The sequence below is a fragment of the Haliaeetus albicilla genome, chromosome 18 (genome assembly GCF_947461875.1).
Source record: "Haliaeetus albicilla chromosome 18, bHalAlb1.1, whole genome shotgun sequence".
NCBI classification, from domain to species: domain Eukaryota; kingdom Metazoa; phylum Chordata; class Aves; order Accipitriformes; family Accipitridae; genus Haliaeetus; species Haliaeetus albicilla.
In genome coordinates, this window is record NC_091500.1 from 28,320,851 (window position 1) to 28,336,948 (window position 16,098).

At 51.7% G+C, this 16,098-nt stretch overlaps 1 protein-coding gene across 1 annotated transcript; it reads left to right on the plus strand.

Moving 5' to 3' along the window:
• The first annotated feature begins 3,835 nt into the window (after positions 1-3,835).
• AQP5 (aquaporin 5) lies at positions 3,836-7,685 on the plus strand. The gene is made up of 4 exons (XM_009914570.2): positions 3,836-4,310; positions 5,729-5,893; positions 6,161-6,244; positions 6,830-7,685. The coding sequence occupies exons 1-4, from the start codon at positions 3,948-3,950 to the stop codon at positions 7,013-7,015; spliced, it is 798 nt and encodes a 265-aa protein (XP_009912872.1). The 5' UTR covers positions 3,836-3,947; the 3' UTR covers positions 7,016-7,685.
• Positions 7,686-16,098: the final 8,413 nt, after the last annotated feature.

The window sequence follows — 16,098 nt, forward strand, 5'->3', positions numbered from 1 at the left end:
TTTTTTCTAACCAGCCCTTTGCTTTCCCTGATACACATTATTATCCCCATGTGATGATTTAATGATGATTTCAGTGCAAATTAATTATTAAGGATGCTGGCATTTCCACTGCAGACCAGCCCCAAAGCATTTGCATCCACTTGTACGCCTTAGAGACCGTCAAGTAATTTCTAAGCAAAGAGCAGAGCAATGCTGTTATTAAACATTAACACTATTCAGCATTTAAACAGCATCATCCCTGTTTACAGGCTCACAGGTCACTGTGACCACCCAGCTCAGCACAGCAGCCACCAAGGCTGGAGGACAGCTTCAGAACCAGCTTCTCAAGCCCAAGCATTGGGACATGGGCAGGGAGACATCCCCGAAGGCAAACTCAGTCTCCCTGCGGAGGGGGGGTTGCTCCAAAGCTGGGTCAGGTTACTAGGGGAAGCAAAAGCCTCGTAGCTCCAGGGCTGGAGAAGGTGGAAACACCATCAGCCTCAGGCCAGCAGAGTAATCCCTCGCCTTTAAAGACAGCGCAAGCAGATGGTGGGTTAGATAAGAGAAATCCTTGAAAGCCCTGTCTGAAACACCTGTACAGAGACATCACCTTGCCCTAGAAAGTGGTGAGGCTTTGTGCTAATCCCACCACTTTCCCTACCTCCACAGCAAGAAGCAGCCCCAGGAACTCAGGATGAGGACGGAAAAGTTTGCTACTTCTTGCTCTACTTTTTATTCCCAGTGCGTATTATTTTTTCCCCATCAATGGCTTGCTGTAAACTCCCAAAGCTGAGCCAGCAAGAAACACCCTTTCTCCTTAGAACAAACTAAACCAAACTTTCTCCTTTGGCTATCTAATCCCAACTAATCACAGATTCCAGCAGAACTAGTTGTCTCCTGTTACTATTATTACTCCTGCTGGTATCATTGTGCCAGTTTTAAGGTCCTTGGTCAAGATACAGAGCCAGGTGAGGGAGGAAAAACAAAAACCCGGCTGGTCTGGGTCTCAGCAGCATTTATAATCTGAACTTGGCTGCCTGCAATACCATCTGCCAGGCTTTGAGGTCCAACATGGAGCTGAACTCATCAGAAATCTGGGCTGCCGTGGAAATGACAAATTAATGGCAGCCCCGTGCGGGCTCAGAAAATGAAATCAGCAAACCGGGGACGACAGGGACCAACACACGTATTCAGTTAATAACACACACGCCTCCATGGGTGAGGCAGAGCCTCGGGAGGGCCCTGGGCAAGGATGAGGCACCAGCTGCCTTCCTCCCACCCAGGCTCCCTGCACCCCAACCCAGCAGTTGGCTTGGGTCCCTATCCCCCTCCAGCACATCATCCCAAGCTGCGTGGCCCCGTGATTGAGTGGTAGATGCAGGCGATTTTTGGTTGTGTTTGTCTGCCGCCACCAGCGAAGAAGAGGAGGAGGAGGAGGAGGAGGGAGACGGCTAAACCTGTCCTCCTTACAAAAAGCCTCCTTGTCTTCTTTCCTCCAAAAGCCTAGGGGTGAAACAAGGCGTGCGTGACCCCACCATGTAGGTGTCCGTCTGTCAGCAGGGACCTGCGCAATGCCTTCTCAAGGTCTTGCCCAATTCAGTTCAATCTGACACATCAAAGGAACTTTCGGTTCGTACAAGCTCCTTGGAGGGCATGCAGCTGGGGAGAGGAAAAGGAGCCTTCCCAACGCCTGCCCAACATGGTTAGACATCAGAGAAGCCAAGCCCCAGTGAGGAAAGTCTAGCAAACCGCCTCGGGAAAATAGGTTTTGAATGGCACGTTGTTAGAGAAACATCTTGTTTCTCTCCGGAAGTTTTCCCCATCATTTCCAGCCTTATTTGATTATATCTCCTAGTCAGCTGGAAGATTTTGCTAGGAGGTTATTACCCACAGTTGGGAACCTGGGAGAGCGTCTTTCGGCTCAACGCTGCTTTTTAGCTAAAGTGAGGCGTGTGGCGGAGGAGCTGCCAGCAAAACGCAGCCACCTCCGAGGGAGATCTGTGGCGGGCACGTTCCAAAAGGGTTTGGAGGATGGGAACAAGGCGCATTTGATGCAGCTGGAGCCACAGACAGGGCTTAAGGGAAGTAGCAAGCAATTACTCCAGCTGGAATCTGGCCAGGGTGTCTTGAAATACCAGCTTGCAAAACTTTCACCAAAACACGCCAACGGACCAGGTGTTTCTAGGATAACAGATCTGGTCTTTAAGTCTGCAATCTTCCCCGGGATCGGCAGAACCAGGAGAAAACCATAATCAGGAATTAACACTGTAACGGATCCTCAGTCCCTCGAGACTCTTTGGGTCTGTTTGCTGAGCTCAGGACTTTGGGTATGGCTGGAGGAGAAAGGCTCATTTATTTTTGGCTCTGGAGGAAGAATTCCCCTCTTCTTGCTCTGAAGAGGAAGCCCGCCTAGCCTTTGACCCCACAGGATTTGTGCAAGTCTGACTGCACCCAGCAGAAGGCAGCAGTGAATGCAACTTTTTAGTGCTTTTTAAATTTAAAGAGGGATTTAAATGATTTTACCAATCTCCTGCATGTAGAGCTTTGCTCACCACGTGCCAGAGTGTGACGGCTTCTGCAGAGACGCGTGGCAGCCACGGATAAATAACCTCAGCCTGGGCTCGCTGCATTAGGCATGGAGAGGTGGCACCGCTTGAGAAAGGCAAGATGCAATCAACCAAGCAAGGAGAGCAGATCTGGCACCCAAACCCATTTCAAAAAAAAAAAAAAAAAATCCTGGCACAAGGCTGCAAGGACTACGATGAAACCAAGAATTCATTGTTAAGTGTCACCGGAGCCTTTTTCTGCCCCAAAACCTCAGTCCCCAACAGCTCCGTGTTGCACAGAGCTGAGAGCCTCCCCCCTCCGCTCCCTGCCAACCAAGGATTTGCAGCTGGACAGATTTAGGATGGAAAGCAGCACCATGGGAACATGAAAGGAGACATGTAAACATGGCTCGTGTCCATGCAAAGCCTGTGGCTTTATGCTGGCATTCCCAAGAGCAAAATCATTGACCTCATTGAGCAATATCTTGAAAGGCAAAAAGAAAAGAAAAAGTCCCGAGATGACAGGGGTAGGATATACCCTCCCTGGCTACAGGCAGCGAGCACCCCCCAACTGCCAACCCACACCAGATGCTCTGTAAGGAGCAGCAAAGCAGAAAGGCATCAAAGATGTCCACAGCCAGGCTCTGCAGCGATCAGCCTGCTTTATCCAATTTACTCCATGGCATTCAGCCTCCATGCAGGCACCTCGAAGAAGCCCCGGCTTCTCTAGGGCTCCCCAGCTAGGCAAAGCATGCCCCAAACCCTGCCCTGCTCCTGCAATTGCAGGACAATTGCAAGCCACTTGTTTCCTGGACTTGAACTGTCTTGACAGCCTGGGAGCAGCTCCAGGTACTTAACTTTTCTCTACATTTCAACATCCCGTGTAAATCGAATGCACCGGGAGCCCGGCCCCAGGAGAGCTCCTCCAGCCTGACACCAGCAACAAGACTTTTCAAACAAAAATACAGCCCTCTCCAGTCTGCAAGTACACGGAGGAAGGCAATATTAACTACACCTCTGCTAACGAAACACCCAGAACCTGGCGAGAGGTAGTAAAAGGGAAAAGCAGAGGAGGGAGCACAGCATCGTTATGCAACTGCGTTATCTAACGACCACAGAGACACCCTATAGGGGCTCTTTGTTTGCAGAGGGAAGGAGAAAGAAATGCCACCAATATCTGAGTCACTGGTTCACCAAGAGGCTCCGAAGTTATTTTCAGATGGAAACTTTTCCAGTTTCACATGATAATTTGGGAGGACTGGCTAATTCCCTGGCTCCACCCACCGCCTTGTAACACAGCTCCCTGCTGCTCTTGCATATATAGATAGGTATGGCCCTACAACTGGGTGCAGACAGAAGAGCCTGGAGACAGAGGAAGCCTAAACTTTCTTCCTTCCTAGCCGCCCTCCACCCGCTCCCACCATGAAGAAGGAAATATTAACCCTGGCCTTTGCTCGATCCGTCTTTGTTGAGTTTATCTCCACGCTCATCTTCGTCTTCATCGGCCTCGGCTCAGCCCTGAAGTGGCCGTCCGCCCTCCCCAGCATCCTTCAGATCGCGCTGGCATTTGGCCTGGCCATCGGTACGTTGGTGCAGGCGTTTGGCCACATCAGCGGAGCCCACATCAACCCAGCGGTGACCATCGCCTTCTTTGTCGGGAACCAGATCTCCTTCCTCCGGACACTCTTCTACGTGATCGCCCAACTGGTCGGGGCCATCGCTGGGGCTGGCATCCTCTATGGCGTGACACCGGTCAATACCCGTGGCAACCTGGCCATCAACGCGGTAAGTCTCCCTACCTGGAGATAGTTCACCTTGCCGTGCGGGCTTTCCTTTCCCTCTGAGCAAGGAGCTGGTGCCAGCACCAACCCGGAGAGCCAAATCCATAAGGATGGTTGGTCTTGGCACATCATCCTGCATGCACAGAGGGATGGGAATGGGTTAGGAGCAAACACCGACACAGCCAGCAGAGTATTGACATGACAGCTTTATTGTGTGGGGTAATGAATGGTATGTTTTTTTTCCTCCTTTAATAAGTGCTTCCTTTATCCTAAGGGCCTGAATGAGTCACCTGCACCATTGAGATGTTCTTGACTGCAGCCTCTCCACCTGGAGATCAGTGCTGGGATAGGAGCTGCGCCAGTTCGGAGGGGGGAGGGCAAGGAGCGGAGCACAGTCACACCAGTGTGGGCAGGGGGAGCAGAAGCCCACTGTAGCCAGTGCACTGGGGGAAGCTGGGAAATGGAGGTGGATGGAGAGAGGTGGTGGAGAAGAGCTGAAGAAGGAGCAATACACGGGAGGGTGCGGAGCGGCTGTGAGCAGCAGGGGCTGCTCTTGGAGGAGGAGGGGAGGCAGTGGAACCCTCTGAGATAAGCGGGGACGAGGAGCATGTCTCAAACCCTTGGGGAAGTGCTGGGAAACCACCTGAAATGGGAGCGGTGGAGCTACTGCTCCAACCACGGCCAGGTTTGGACCCCTCAGAGCAGCACAGACACGTTGCAGAGGGTTCGATTGCTAGGATGAGGTGCTGCTATGCATCTTATTCCCACATGCTCCATGTCCCAAACCAGTCAGCTTTAGCTAAAAAAAAAAAAACAGGCTGTGATGATTTGGGTCGCTTTGCCCTTCCCATGCCCAGTGGGGTCGAGTCCATCTGACAGTCCCCAGTGGTTAGCACAGAGGTACTGGGACAACAACAGCCTGTCTTACCCCCATGGCTGCACCCCAACCTTCACCCCAACCCTCACCCTTCATCCCACGACCCTCCGCAGCGGCTGCCGGCTGCTCCCCAGCCTCGTGGGGAGGTGCTGCACAAAGTGGAGGGGAGAAGAGTCAGGATATGACAGCTTGCAAGGATCAAGGGGTGGAAAAAAGGGACAAATCAGCATGAGATTTGGTGGGAAAGCACTGAGTGTTGCAGAGACAAGCAAGCAGAGAGAGATATGGAGAGCCCCGGGGGAGAGACAGATTTTGGAGCATTAAACACAAAGAAAGATAATTTCTTCCCTTTCAGGGAAAGGAGCAGTGAGCGCAAGCAGTGGCCAGCACGGCACCTTGTGCCCCAGGGCTGGGCAGGGGACCTGAGGGGGGGCTTCTCGAGCATGGCTTTGCAACCCAAATCCACCAGCAAAGCACCTACGAGCCCTCCTGGTGATGCTTAGCCCCAAGGGTGGTTAATTATTGTTGCTTTCAATGGTTTGCAGCTCAACAACAACACGACCCCAGGCCAGGCCCTTGTGGTGGAGATCATCCTCACCTTCCAGCTGGCCGCCTGCATCTTTGCGTCCACGGACAACCGGAGGAATGGCAACGTGGGGTCCCCAGCACTGTCCATTGGCCTCTCCGTTGCTGTAGGCCACTTGGTGGGGGTGAGTGTCCAGGAAGGACAGGGCAGAGGGTCCTGCTAGGACAGGGGTCCCCAAAATACTCTCGTGCGGTTGGTCCTAGAGGGAGCTGCGTTGGGAGAGCCAACACAGGACATATCGGGGCTCCTTCTCCATGATGATGGGTGGACCTCCACCTCTCTGCAAGAGAGACAGCATCAGGGGCCGTTTTGGTCCCTGCTCCTGAAAAGCTGCTCGTATCTGCTAAGCAATACGATGCATCTTAACCCAGTCTCCTTTCCACACTGACAGATCTACTTCACCGGCTGCTCCATGAATCCAGCCCGGTCCTTTGGGCCTGCGGTCATCGTGAGGAGGTTCAGCCCAGCACATTGGGTGAGCATCAGCACCATGCCAGGATGGGCTGGCCAAGAAGCTGCCAGGGCCAGATGCAGGCAACGAGGGGAGAGGGCAGCGATTGCCATGGTGATTACAGGGCTGGGTGTTTCCGAGCCCATCCCAGGCCCAAAAGGATAGAAGGGGGCTGGAGAACAAGAAAGGTTGTCCCCCTTGATGCGTGGGGAAAAGGTTATCCCCATGGCACAGAGCCAGCAAGGGGACAAGTGTAAACCCCTCATGCAATGGTGCACGCTGAGCTAGGGCATCATCTGAAGTCAACAAAACCCACAGAGAAGCCCAGCCTAGGCTCGCCCAGCACTGCCTGCAAGCTCAGACCCAGCCTTGCAGAGCAAGCTTGGTGCCTCCTTTCCAGGACACCACATCTTTGCACTCCTAAGGAGCTTGATGTCTTCAGCAAGCAACGGTTGAGGGGATTTCAGCCCAAGAAGTCTGCAGGAAACTCTGTTTGTATCTCTCCATGGGCTAGGAGATGCGGAGCAGCAAGGGATGCCACTGTGATGCCTGGACCTGGTGCACCAGCCTCCAAGACCTGCTCTCACCCTCTCCCTTGTTGCTTTCTAGGTGTTCTGGGTTGGACCCATCCTCGGGGCTTGCTTGGCCTCTCTGCTCTACTTCTACATCCTCGTCCCCTACTGCATGAACGTGTCAGATAGGCTTGCCATCATCAAGGGCACCTACGAGTCAGAGGAGGAGTGGGAAGAGCAGAGAGAGGAGAGGAAGAAGTCCATGGAGTTGACTCCACCGTAGGAACAGTTGGGAAAAGCCAAGACAAAAGGAGGGGAGGAAGCCCCACACATGGGCTCATGCGTGCACCAAAGCCAGACAATGAACACATCCAGCTACAGTAGACTCTTAAGCAAAAGTCTTATAACTCAAAGACCATCTGTGATTGAGAAAGAAAGGAGTATTGAAGTGTCTGTGTATATAATCCCTCTATGTGAATGCGAGCACTAGAACCTCTCCTAGCTTAACTGCAGCCAGCTAAGCCCAGCAAAGGAGTCTCATCCCAGGGCAGCCTCTCAGCTGTGGTTTTACACCCACTCGGCTGCATCCCTGCCCTCCTAGGTGTGAGTTTTGCACAATTTTCAGAGGCCCGAGACCACACATTCTGGCACACACAGGATTTCACCCCTGCATCTGATTGCCCAGGGGAGGGAAATACCACGTAGATACCAGCAAAGAAGAATGACCGCTTTGGGCATGTGGGTGCAGCAAAATCCCCAGCTTTCTCTCTGCCACAGGGCCCACGCTGCTCATAGATGCTCTTTCATGCATTAACTGGTGCTGGTGAGTTCTATTTATTCATGGCTGCAGAAAAAAAAAAACGTGATTTTTTTGATTTTGTGTTGAGATCTTTGTAATATAGTATATTATTTATTGTGAATAAAGGAAATTGTAAAAAAGTCATGGGCACAAATCTGCTTGGATATCAAATTTTAGGAGCAAAAATTAATTAACCTGGATGCAAAGCCATCCCAAAGAGCCAGGGCAAGAGCAAGTGCTGGGACCCCAAATCCCATGGCAGCTGGTACCACGAGCAGATGGTTTGGGAGTTGATAGTCATTAATCCCGAGAAGGATAAACTGGCACTGGTGTTGGAGTGGGGCAAGAGCAGGATGTACCTCACGACAGGGTGCCAAGTCCAGGGCACTGTGAAGCCCATCTCCGAGGCTGGCACGAGCTGGGAGGAACCAGCAGCAATCCTTCACGTTCTTTGCCCGTTTGACTCAGGCACGGCTTTCTGCCATACCAGTTCTCCCAGACACTTCCACAGGCGCCCTCAAAAAACTGACCCACAACACTCCCCAGCCCCCTCGCTGGGTGCCAAACCCACACCTTCGCCCTGACCTTCTGCTCTAGCCCTGCTCTTCCAGTTCTGCCACAACCCTCTGCCAAAGCACCTCGCTCCCAACCTGGGCATGGGGATACTGGGCGCTGGCACCGTCCCAGCCGTCCCTCCCACCGGCTCCCTAAATGCAGCCCCGTGCAAAGTTCCGCCATCGCAGCCCCTCTTCTTGCTGCAAAGATGATGTTTCTGCTGAGCGTGGACCCCCAGGGAGGTGGGAGATGCTTGCCTGGGAGCTCCCCCATCCCAGATGCAGCTTGATCCCAATCAGACAGGTTATGCCACCTTTGCATGGCAATACCAGGGAGGATAGGCAGCATCACCTGTATTTTAGCATACCTAAGCAGATTTGCAATCCAGGCTGTGGCACTGCATGAGCCTGGGTAGCAGCAGACCCTTGTCTCTGATTTTCCTGTGCCCCCCCTACCCAGTTCTCAACAGAAGAGGTTAGTGACAAGCAGGAGGAGAAAAGGAGGTGGAAAAGCCCTTAGTTTGCATCACATAAATCAGCAGCAGAGCTAGGAAGCTAAAAATGAAATCCTGCGCCCTGTCTTAACACTCACAGCTCACCCCTCCTCAGGCATGGGCTGAGAGCTACAACCCTTCTGTGCCTCAGTTTCCCCTTTTGTAAGGGGGAAAGAATATTAAGCCCCTTTCTCATTGGGAAAGGGCAGCATGGTCACATGTGCCATGGGAGATGCTCTACAGACACACATTAAAGCACCTCCAGATCCCAGAGACACCCCTCTCAGAGCAACCCCCAGTGAAACATGGGGCTGGGGCAGGTCAGCGTCCCCAAAACCTGCATCCCAGTCTCCTTCCACTGCACCCCTCGACCCTGAAGATGCGCCCAAAGGGTGCATTCAGACCTCCCCAGAACAGGGGATCCTGGGCATCCCCCTTGCTTTGCTGCTCTAAACCCCGTCCACCCTCGCACCCGGGAAGGGATCCAGGAGTCCCAGCATACCCCACACCCCATCCCGGACTGGGAATCGGGGGCCACCACAGCATCCCACGGAGGGGCCCAGCCCACACCAGCACCTCCAGTATGATCAACAACCAGGAGAAGAAAGCCAGCCTGGGTGTGAGCCCTCCATGGGGATGAATCAGAGGATCCTGCAGCAGCAGCAGCAGCAGCAGCAACTTTGCGTCAGCACAAAAAAGCATCCAGGGCCTGGCTCGAAAAACCCAGGCGGGATGGCTCCACGCAGGGCTGGCGTCGGCGGGAAGGGGGGCCACAAGCAATTAACCCCCTTCCCCAACGGACAAGGCAGGGGCAGACCCTAAACCATGGTGTAAATGCAGGCTGGAGCCCGGTGAAGCCAGCAGCATCCCTACACAGAGCAGAGGTCTGGAGCCGAGCGTGAGCCCTGGCACACCTTCCCCACCCGGCTTCTCGTTAGTCCGTGTTGCATTTAATCCGGGCAGAGATGTTGCGTTTAATCTAGACCAAACCCCGGCATCCAGCAAGCGCCGTGACCTCACCTTCGCCGGGACAGAGCCCAGGTTGTGGCTGGGAAACCCTGAGGTCCTCCTGCCTGTTCTCACCTGCCCAGAAGTGAGAACAGCAGCACTTAAAAACAAATAGAGAAATTTTTTTTTAACATTCAAGCTTCTTCAGCCCCATTTTTAATGAGATTGTTACTGCTAACCACCAGCCTTTCAACACTCCCTTAGCAGAAATAGCCATTTCACAGAAAAAGTACTTTTATTTCAGCAGACGCAACAAGGGCTGATATAATCCCTTGGATTCAAACCAGATTTACCTGTAGTGCACACTAATGCAGTCACAGCTACACCACGCTCATTTTCCAGCTTCTTCCCTGAAACAGGAGCTTCCATTTCAGAAGCAGTGTCTCAGCACACCTCCATCCCATATACCCATGCTGCCGCCTACCCTTCTTTACGGCTGTACAGATCCAGCACCGGTTTGGTCATAAAAAATTAACTATATTGGTGCTTTGTATTGCTGGCTATTTTTTTCCTATTTTGGAGGTATGTCGCCAGGTGAAACTATTACACCAAAGCACCCCAGTGTACAATTCTTGTACCTATTTGCCATAATTAAGAATAGGGGGGAATGGATGCAGTTTTTTCCTAGACATGCCTACTAGCAATGTCTTTGCGCTAAGAGGATTTCACAGACTAGTTCTCATTCTTTAGTATCTTTTCCATTAGCAGGTAATTACTGCACAGCTTTAAAAATTTCCTTTTTTTTTTTCCTGGCAGAGAAGAAAACCCAACTATTTTCACATGTTGTAACGATCTAGAAACCTTATATCTTTTTACACATCCAAGGGCTTTCAGTCTATTTAAGGAAGGTGTCTAGCAGCTCTGTTGGTGTATCATTTAAAATCCCCAAAACACAAGTTGGCTGGGCCGTTGTAGAGACAGGGGAAGGAACGAGCTGCTTGAGAAGAAGCAAGACCCAGTGGCAATATCTCAATTAAACAAAGATTTTTTTCAATGGGTTGCAGGTGCCTCTTTCCTTCAGTCCCTTGCAAAGGGTCAGGCCCAGCTCTCTCCATCACTCTGCCCCTGAGCAAGAAGGGATAATGCTCCACAGTTTGGGAGCACATCCCTTCTACCCTGCTACCAGCTCAGACTATTTTGCAACCTTAAGTGCTTTGCTTAAAGCCGCGGTTTCTGACTTCACACGAAAAGCACGAGGCTGTTTCACCTGGAGAACAAAGTAGAGCGGTGCCCAGTCCTGCTTGTTGAAAACCAACAAAAAGAAACCCAGGCAAACACCAGGGAAGGTGGAAAAGCTTTGCAGAGGGGTATTGCAACCCACCCAGTGCTGCTGAAAAGTCCAAGCAACGCAGGGAAGCAAACCCCACTCCAGGAGGATTTCCACCGCTTTGCTAGAGCTTCCCCAAGCAGCCAGGGACCAACTCAGGAGCAACGTGAGCCACAAAGAAGCCAAAGTAGAGATGTCCTCCCTCTGCACGTAGCTCCACACCGCCCGGGAGATGTGCAAGGCCTGCAAATAAAGAAGTTTCCAGTGCATCGCCCAGGGCTGATGGGCAGAAACGCTGCCGAGAGAGGAGAAACCTCTGTGCAGAGACATGGCAGAGGCTGGCATGGGTGTTGACGTTAGTCATGGTATAGACTGTGTCAGCACCCACCTCCTCTTGAGCGCAAGCACCGAGTCTTCCCCCTCCTACTCAGCCTCTGCCCAGCCTATAGTTGTTGCGGTACCAATTTGTTACGAGCCAGGAAACAGCTCACGCAGCCGTTAAAGGCCAACAGCCACCCTTCCTGTTGTCAAAAGGCATCAGCCTCCGCCTGAAGATCAGCCGCCATAATTTGTATTTTGCTCGCTGGCTCGTGTCACGCATGATTTGGGGTTGAATGCAGCAGCACGTCGGGTCAGGCTTTGGCACCCACCAGCAACAGGCACCGCTGGGACAAGCTGCCGTGCTCACGCGAGCCTGAAGCCACCAGTGCCCCGCTTGGTCCTTGCTTCAGCGTCGCTGCAGTGCACCCAGACCCTGCTGCGTGCATGGGCAGACGTGGGGAGACACAGCACCATAGCGCATGGAAATACAGGGTAAAATGAGTCTTGCCCCCAAATAAACCGTGGGATTAAAGAGAAGGGGGGATGTCCAGAGACCAGGGAGAGCAAGCGTCGATCTGCGTGGTGTCTCTGTTCCCACCTCAACACACTCCTACAGCCTCCAAAATGACTCTTTAAAGCCCAGCAGAGTTGGGAGTTATTAGCAGGTGCCCCAAGGTGGGAGACCAGAAGGGGACAGGGGTTGGCCTGCCCTGACACCAAGCATGGGTGCTCTGGAGCAGCACCCATGGGAGAGCAATGGGTGCCCAGGGCATCTCTTGCTGCCCTCTGCTGGGATGCTCCATGGAGAACAGACAGGGGACCAGGAAAACCCTCATCATGTCCACCTGAGGGGAAAAAAAAACCCCACTTTGCTTCCACCTACCCTTCTCCAAAGAGAGCCACAGCACCCCATGTGAAAAAAAGGTTCCCACTCTCCCCGGCACATGGGGACTGCAGGCTCAGCACCGGCTGGATCGGGGCTGGGTTTCTGCTGCCAAGTTTCCTCTTGCTCAAACTTTCGGCCTCCGCTTTCCAGGATACGGCCTGCCGCTGCCCGTTTGTTCTTAATCACCCTCCTGCAAACAAGCAAAGTCCAACGGCGGCTCATATAATGGATCCTTGTGCTGCTGGGCGGTGACATCAATAAAAAAAAAAAGAGTAATAAGTAAAGAAGGGAAAATAAAAAAGCAACCCCACAGCCCTGAGGTCTGCCTGACAAAGGTGCTTTGTTGGGAAAGGTCAGCTCCGGAGCCGGGAGGGTTTCCCAGGCACAGCCGCCAAGAGCAAGGAGAATGCAAGGACTTAGCAAGCAAGGAGGGGATCAAGCACAGCTTTGTTAAACCACAGCTAGCAGAGGTCTCTGAACTGTCCGAGCTCCCACCCAGGGGAGATGCACGCTCAGGATTTGGGCTGGTTTACTCCAAAACATGAGGACCCCAAGCTCGTTGCCTTCAACCAGCATCAGGATGCACAGGAGCAAGGGAGGGCAAGTCCTCAAGGACCCTTCCCATGCGGCAAAACTGCAGGGCTGGGCACAGGATCTAGGAACAGGTTCAGCTCAGAAACAACACCTAAAAAATAACCGCTAACCAACAAAATAAAACAAATCCTCTGGCATGTGTCCTCCAGGATACAGGACCTTCTCTGCTGGTTTGACATTAATCCTGTTTGGCAAGACAGCAAGAGGTCTTTTGCCCACAAGCAAGGTGCAGCTGCAGGTTGATATAATGCCCTCTTGTGCAGGCTGGAAAAAAAAGGATGAAAACAAACTTAAAATGTCCTGCACGATTTGCCTTTTTAAAAAAGGCACAAATAAGGAAAAACCAATTCCCCTTCCCCAACAATTCTTGCAACATTTAACAGTTGGGATTTTTCCCTCATTCCCGGGAGCTGTATTCGTTTGGTGACAGAGCAGCCGTTTTCCTGCCAAAGCAGCATCAGCTAGAGAAAACAAGCCCTTTCTCCACTCTTTTAAAAAATTCCTTATTTTCTAAGCTACTTAGAAAAACAGCCAATTGCTTTCTCGCCGAGAGCCGTTGCCCCCCACTTAGAGATCAGAGTCCATAGGAATTATAATAGCAGTTATCAGCACCAATCACCATCATAAGGGAAAGGGATATAAAACGCTATCAGCTGATTTTGTTCCAAGTAGATAAGAAAACATCTATGGATGTTTCACAAAGAAATCCTGTAAGAACAGTTAATCAGTGGATAAAACCTTCATTTAAGTGGAGTGTGTAAATATGCACCTACTAGCACTAGTGACATCAGCAGGCTTTTTATCTATACGTCTTTGTCCTGGATTTCTGCCACATTGTGTTGGGATTTTGCTTTGGGTTTTGCGCTAAAAACTGCAGCTGAATGTCATTAACCGGCAGAGCTCAGCTCTCCCTCTCTGCAGGCAGCATCCCTACAAGAATGAGAGCCTGTGCTTGAGTTTACTCATCCCTTCTGCATCATTCAACCCCCAAATAGTCTTTTTTTTTTTTCATGGAAACAGCAATGCATCTGAAGAACACACCTTTGCTCCAGCAGCCACCCCAACTTTTCAGCGGTTCAAATAAGATAACGCTTTGTGGCATTAATAAGACTCTTCCCCACCACAGAGCGCATCCACCCCCAGCAAGGCATGCTCCGAGACGATCTGTAAATGAGACATCCCGCAGCACCAGGATCGTCAGGAGCAAACATCCCCCAGCAGATTAGCTGCTGGGTTTTCAGCTTGTGCCATTGCTATTTAGCACCGGCCCTACAGCCTCAAAGCTAGATCAGAGCGGTCAGATCGGGTACCCAAAACTGGTAGGAGTGTTTCTACCTGGGCACGGGAGCTGCAGGTCTGAAGGCAACCCCTGCCCCAGTCTGGTGGGGCTCAAAATCCTCCTGGCTTGAGCATTGCAAGAATAAATTCCGCACTAACATCTTGCAAAAAGGAGAGCTCAGGCAATTCAAGTTAGCCAAAAAACAGTCAGTGCAAGCAGGCGGACGAATGTTCAGTTTCCAGGTGAAGGATCTGAGGCCAAAGGGTCTGAATTCTGCAGCTGCAGCAGGGTGCAGCTCCCCGAGTTTATCATTTGACATCCCCTGGGGTAGATTGAAAACCATAGCCAAACATCCCCGGCTGAGCAAACACGGCTTCTCTATATAAACAAGCAAGTGAATCTTGAGGCATAATTGGTCATCTAATTGCACCAACACACCCAGGATTAATTGTTGCATTTGAATGTGAAGAAGTTTTGATTTATGGTATGATCAGGTTTCATCAGCCAGTTAACAATGATTGCTGCTAAACTAAAAGCCATTGTAAACAGCCAAAGAAGGTCTCTAATAGGGGATTTTTTTGCAACGTTAAAGAGTCAAGGGTTATTTAATCACACACAAGCCTGCTAAGGGCCCATAGAAATCAAGAGGGTGAAATTAAAACCTCTGCCACATTTGCTCCAGACTCTGCTGAGGACTTTTTAGCCTGTGCACAATGGTAACTTGTCTCCTTAGGGTCTGTAAGATTTTTAGACCATTATGGGCAGAAAGAAGAGGAAGGTAAAAAAAGAAACTTGACAAAGTTTTCCACATTTCAAAGCCAAGGAGGCATTTAGCAGAAATAAACCATTAACCACCATCTCCCTTTGTCTCAAATAGAGAAGGGCAATTAAAAAAAACCACCCTAACCCTAAATCAGGATTTTGGCAGGCTTCAGGCACGTAACCACCAAGGTGTTGAGCCAAACCTTCCCACAGCCACCCAAACCCATGAGTATCACCCCAGGAGCTCCCCATATACTCGCAGCTTTGCTTGCCCAGAGCTGCCCCAGTTCAGCTCCTGCAGGGCCCCAGTACAAACCAGCAATTCCTTGGTGCAGGGCCAGGGTGCCCCGAGGGACGGATCCTGCTCAGTGCACCTACACCTTGCTCAAAACCACCTAATAGCACCTGGCACAGCTCACAGCAACCACTTTCCTCCAAAAGTGAAAGGGAAGTACCCACTTTTCACTGCAGAGCATCATGCTGAGAGCCCACAGGGACTGAAGACCGAGGAGGGACGGCAGGATTGCAGGATTGAGACCACGGAGGATTGGAGCACCAGGCTTTGCAGGCAGCAAGGGCTCACTCAGCCCTGTGTCCCATGTCCTGCTCCACCTGCTGAGGCTGATGGCTGGGGTTTTAGCCAAAGGATGCAAAATGCACTAGTTAACCCAGGTGAAAGGACTGAGCCTCTAATCTGACCTTCACGTGATTCCCGATGACCAGCGGCTCCCACTATGAGGAGGAGCAGGGACACTCTTGCAACGGTGACACCGCAGCTGGACACCCACCAGGTGTCCAGATCCCAAATGTGAGAGCCCCATACTTGACCCCAATGCATTTTGCCTGTAATTCCCCATTAGCTCACCCATCTCCCAGCCTGGCACGGGTGCAAGCTGGTTTCTCATCCAGCCACCGGCTGATGAAGCCACTTCCACTTCTCCAGGCTCATGTTCAAGTTTCCCACATGGGAAGCATGCCTTTGGCACCCAACAACTTGCCTTCCCGTGCGTGTCTCGTGGACTTTTAGTGCTCATGAAGGGTACCTGGGGACAGGAGAGCGATGGGAGTTGGGGGCAAGAGGGAGCTCACCCCGTTTCCTTCTGCTTTGTTAACAGCAAAGGGAGAAAAATAATAGATTCATCAATAATGGAGATCCACCACCAAGTAGATACAGCCTGAGCTTGATTTTGGGAAGGGCTACCCGGCGTTGACCCCTAGTCCTAAGGGCTTATGGCTCCAAATGAGCTCGTCACAGCCTGCCGTGTAGCTCAGCGCTATCTCTACATCCCACCACACTCTTCTTCCCTGGCATCAAGGATCAGCCATGAGCACAAGCCAGGAGGCTGCAGGCCCTCAACTCTGCAGCATCAAAGGCAGATACTGTTTCCTGCCTAAAAAGGCA

What these genes read in the sequence shown, in the direction of transcription:
- AQP5 (XM_009914570.2), top strand. Translation starts at nt 3,948, where the DNA reads ATGAAGAAGGAAATATTAACCCTGGCCTTTGCTCGATCCGTCTTTGTT. An exon ending in GCAACCTGGCCATCAACGCG is followed by an intron (nt 4,311 to 5,728) that starts GTAAGTCTCCCT and finishes AATGGTTTGCAG; the next exon opens with CTCAACAACAACACGACCCC. An exon ending in CTGTAGGCCACTTGGTGGGG is followed by an intron (nt 5,894 to 6,160) that starts GTGAGTGTCCAG and finishes CCACACTGACAG; the next exon opens with ATCTACTTCACCGGCTGCTC.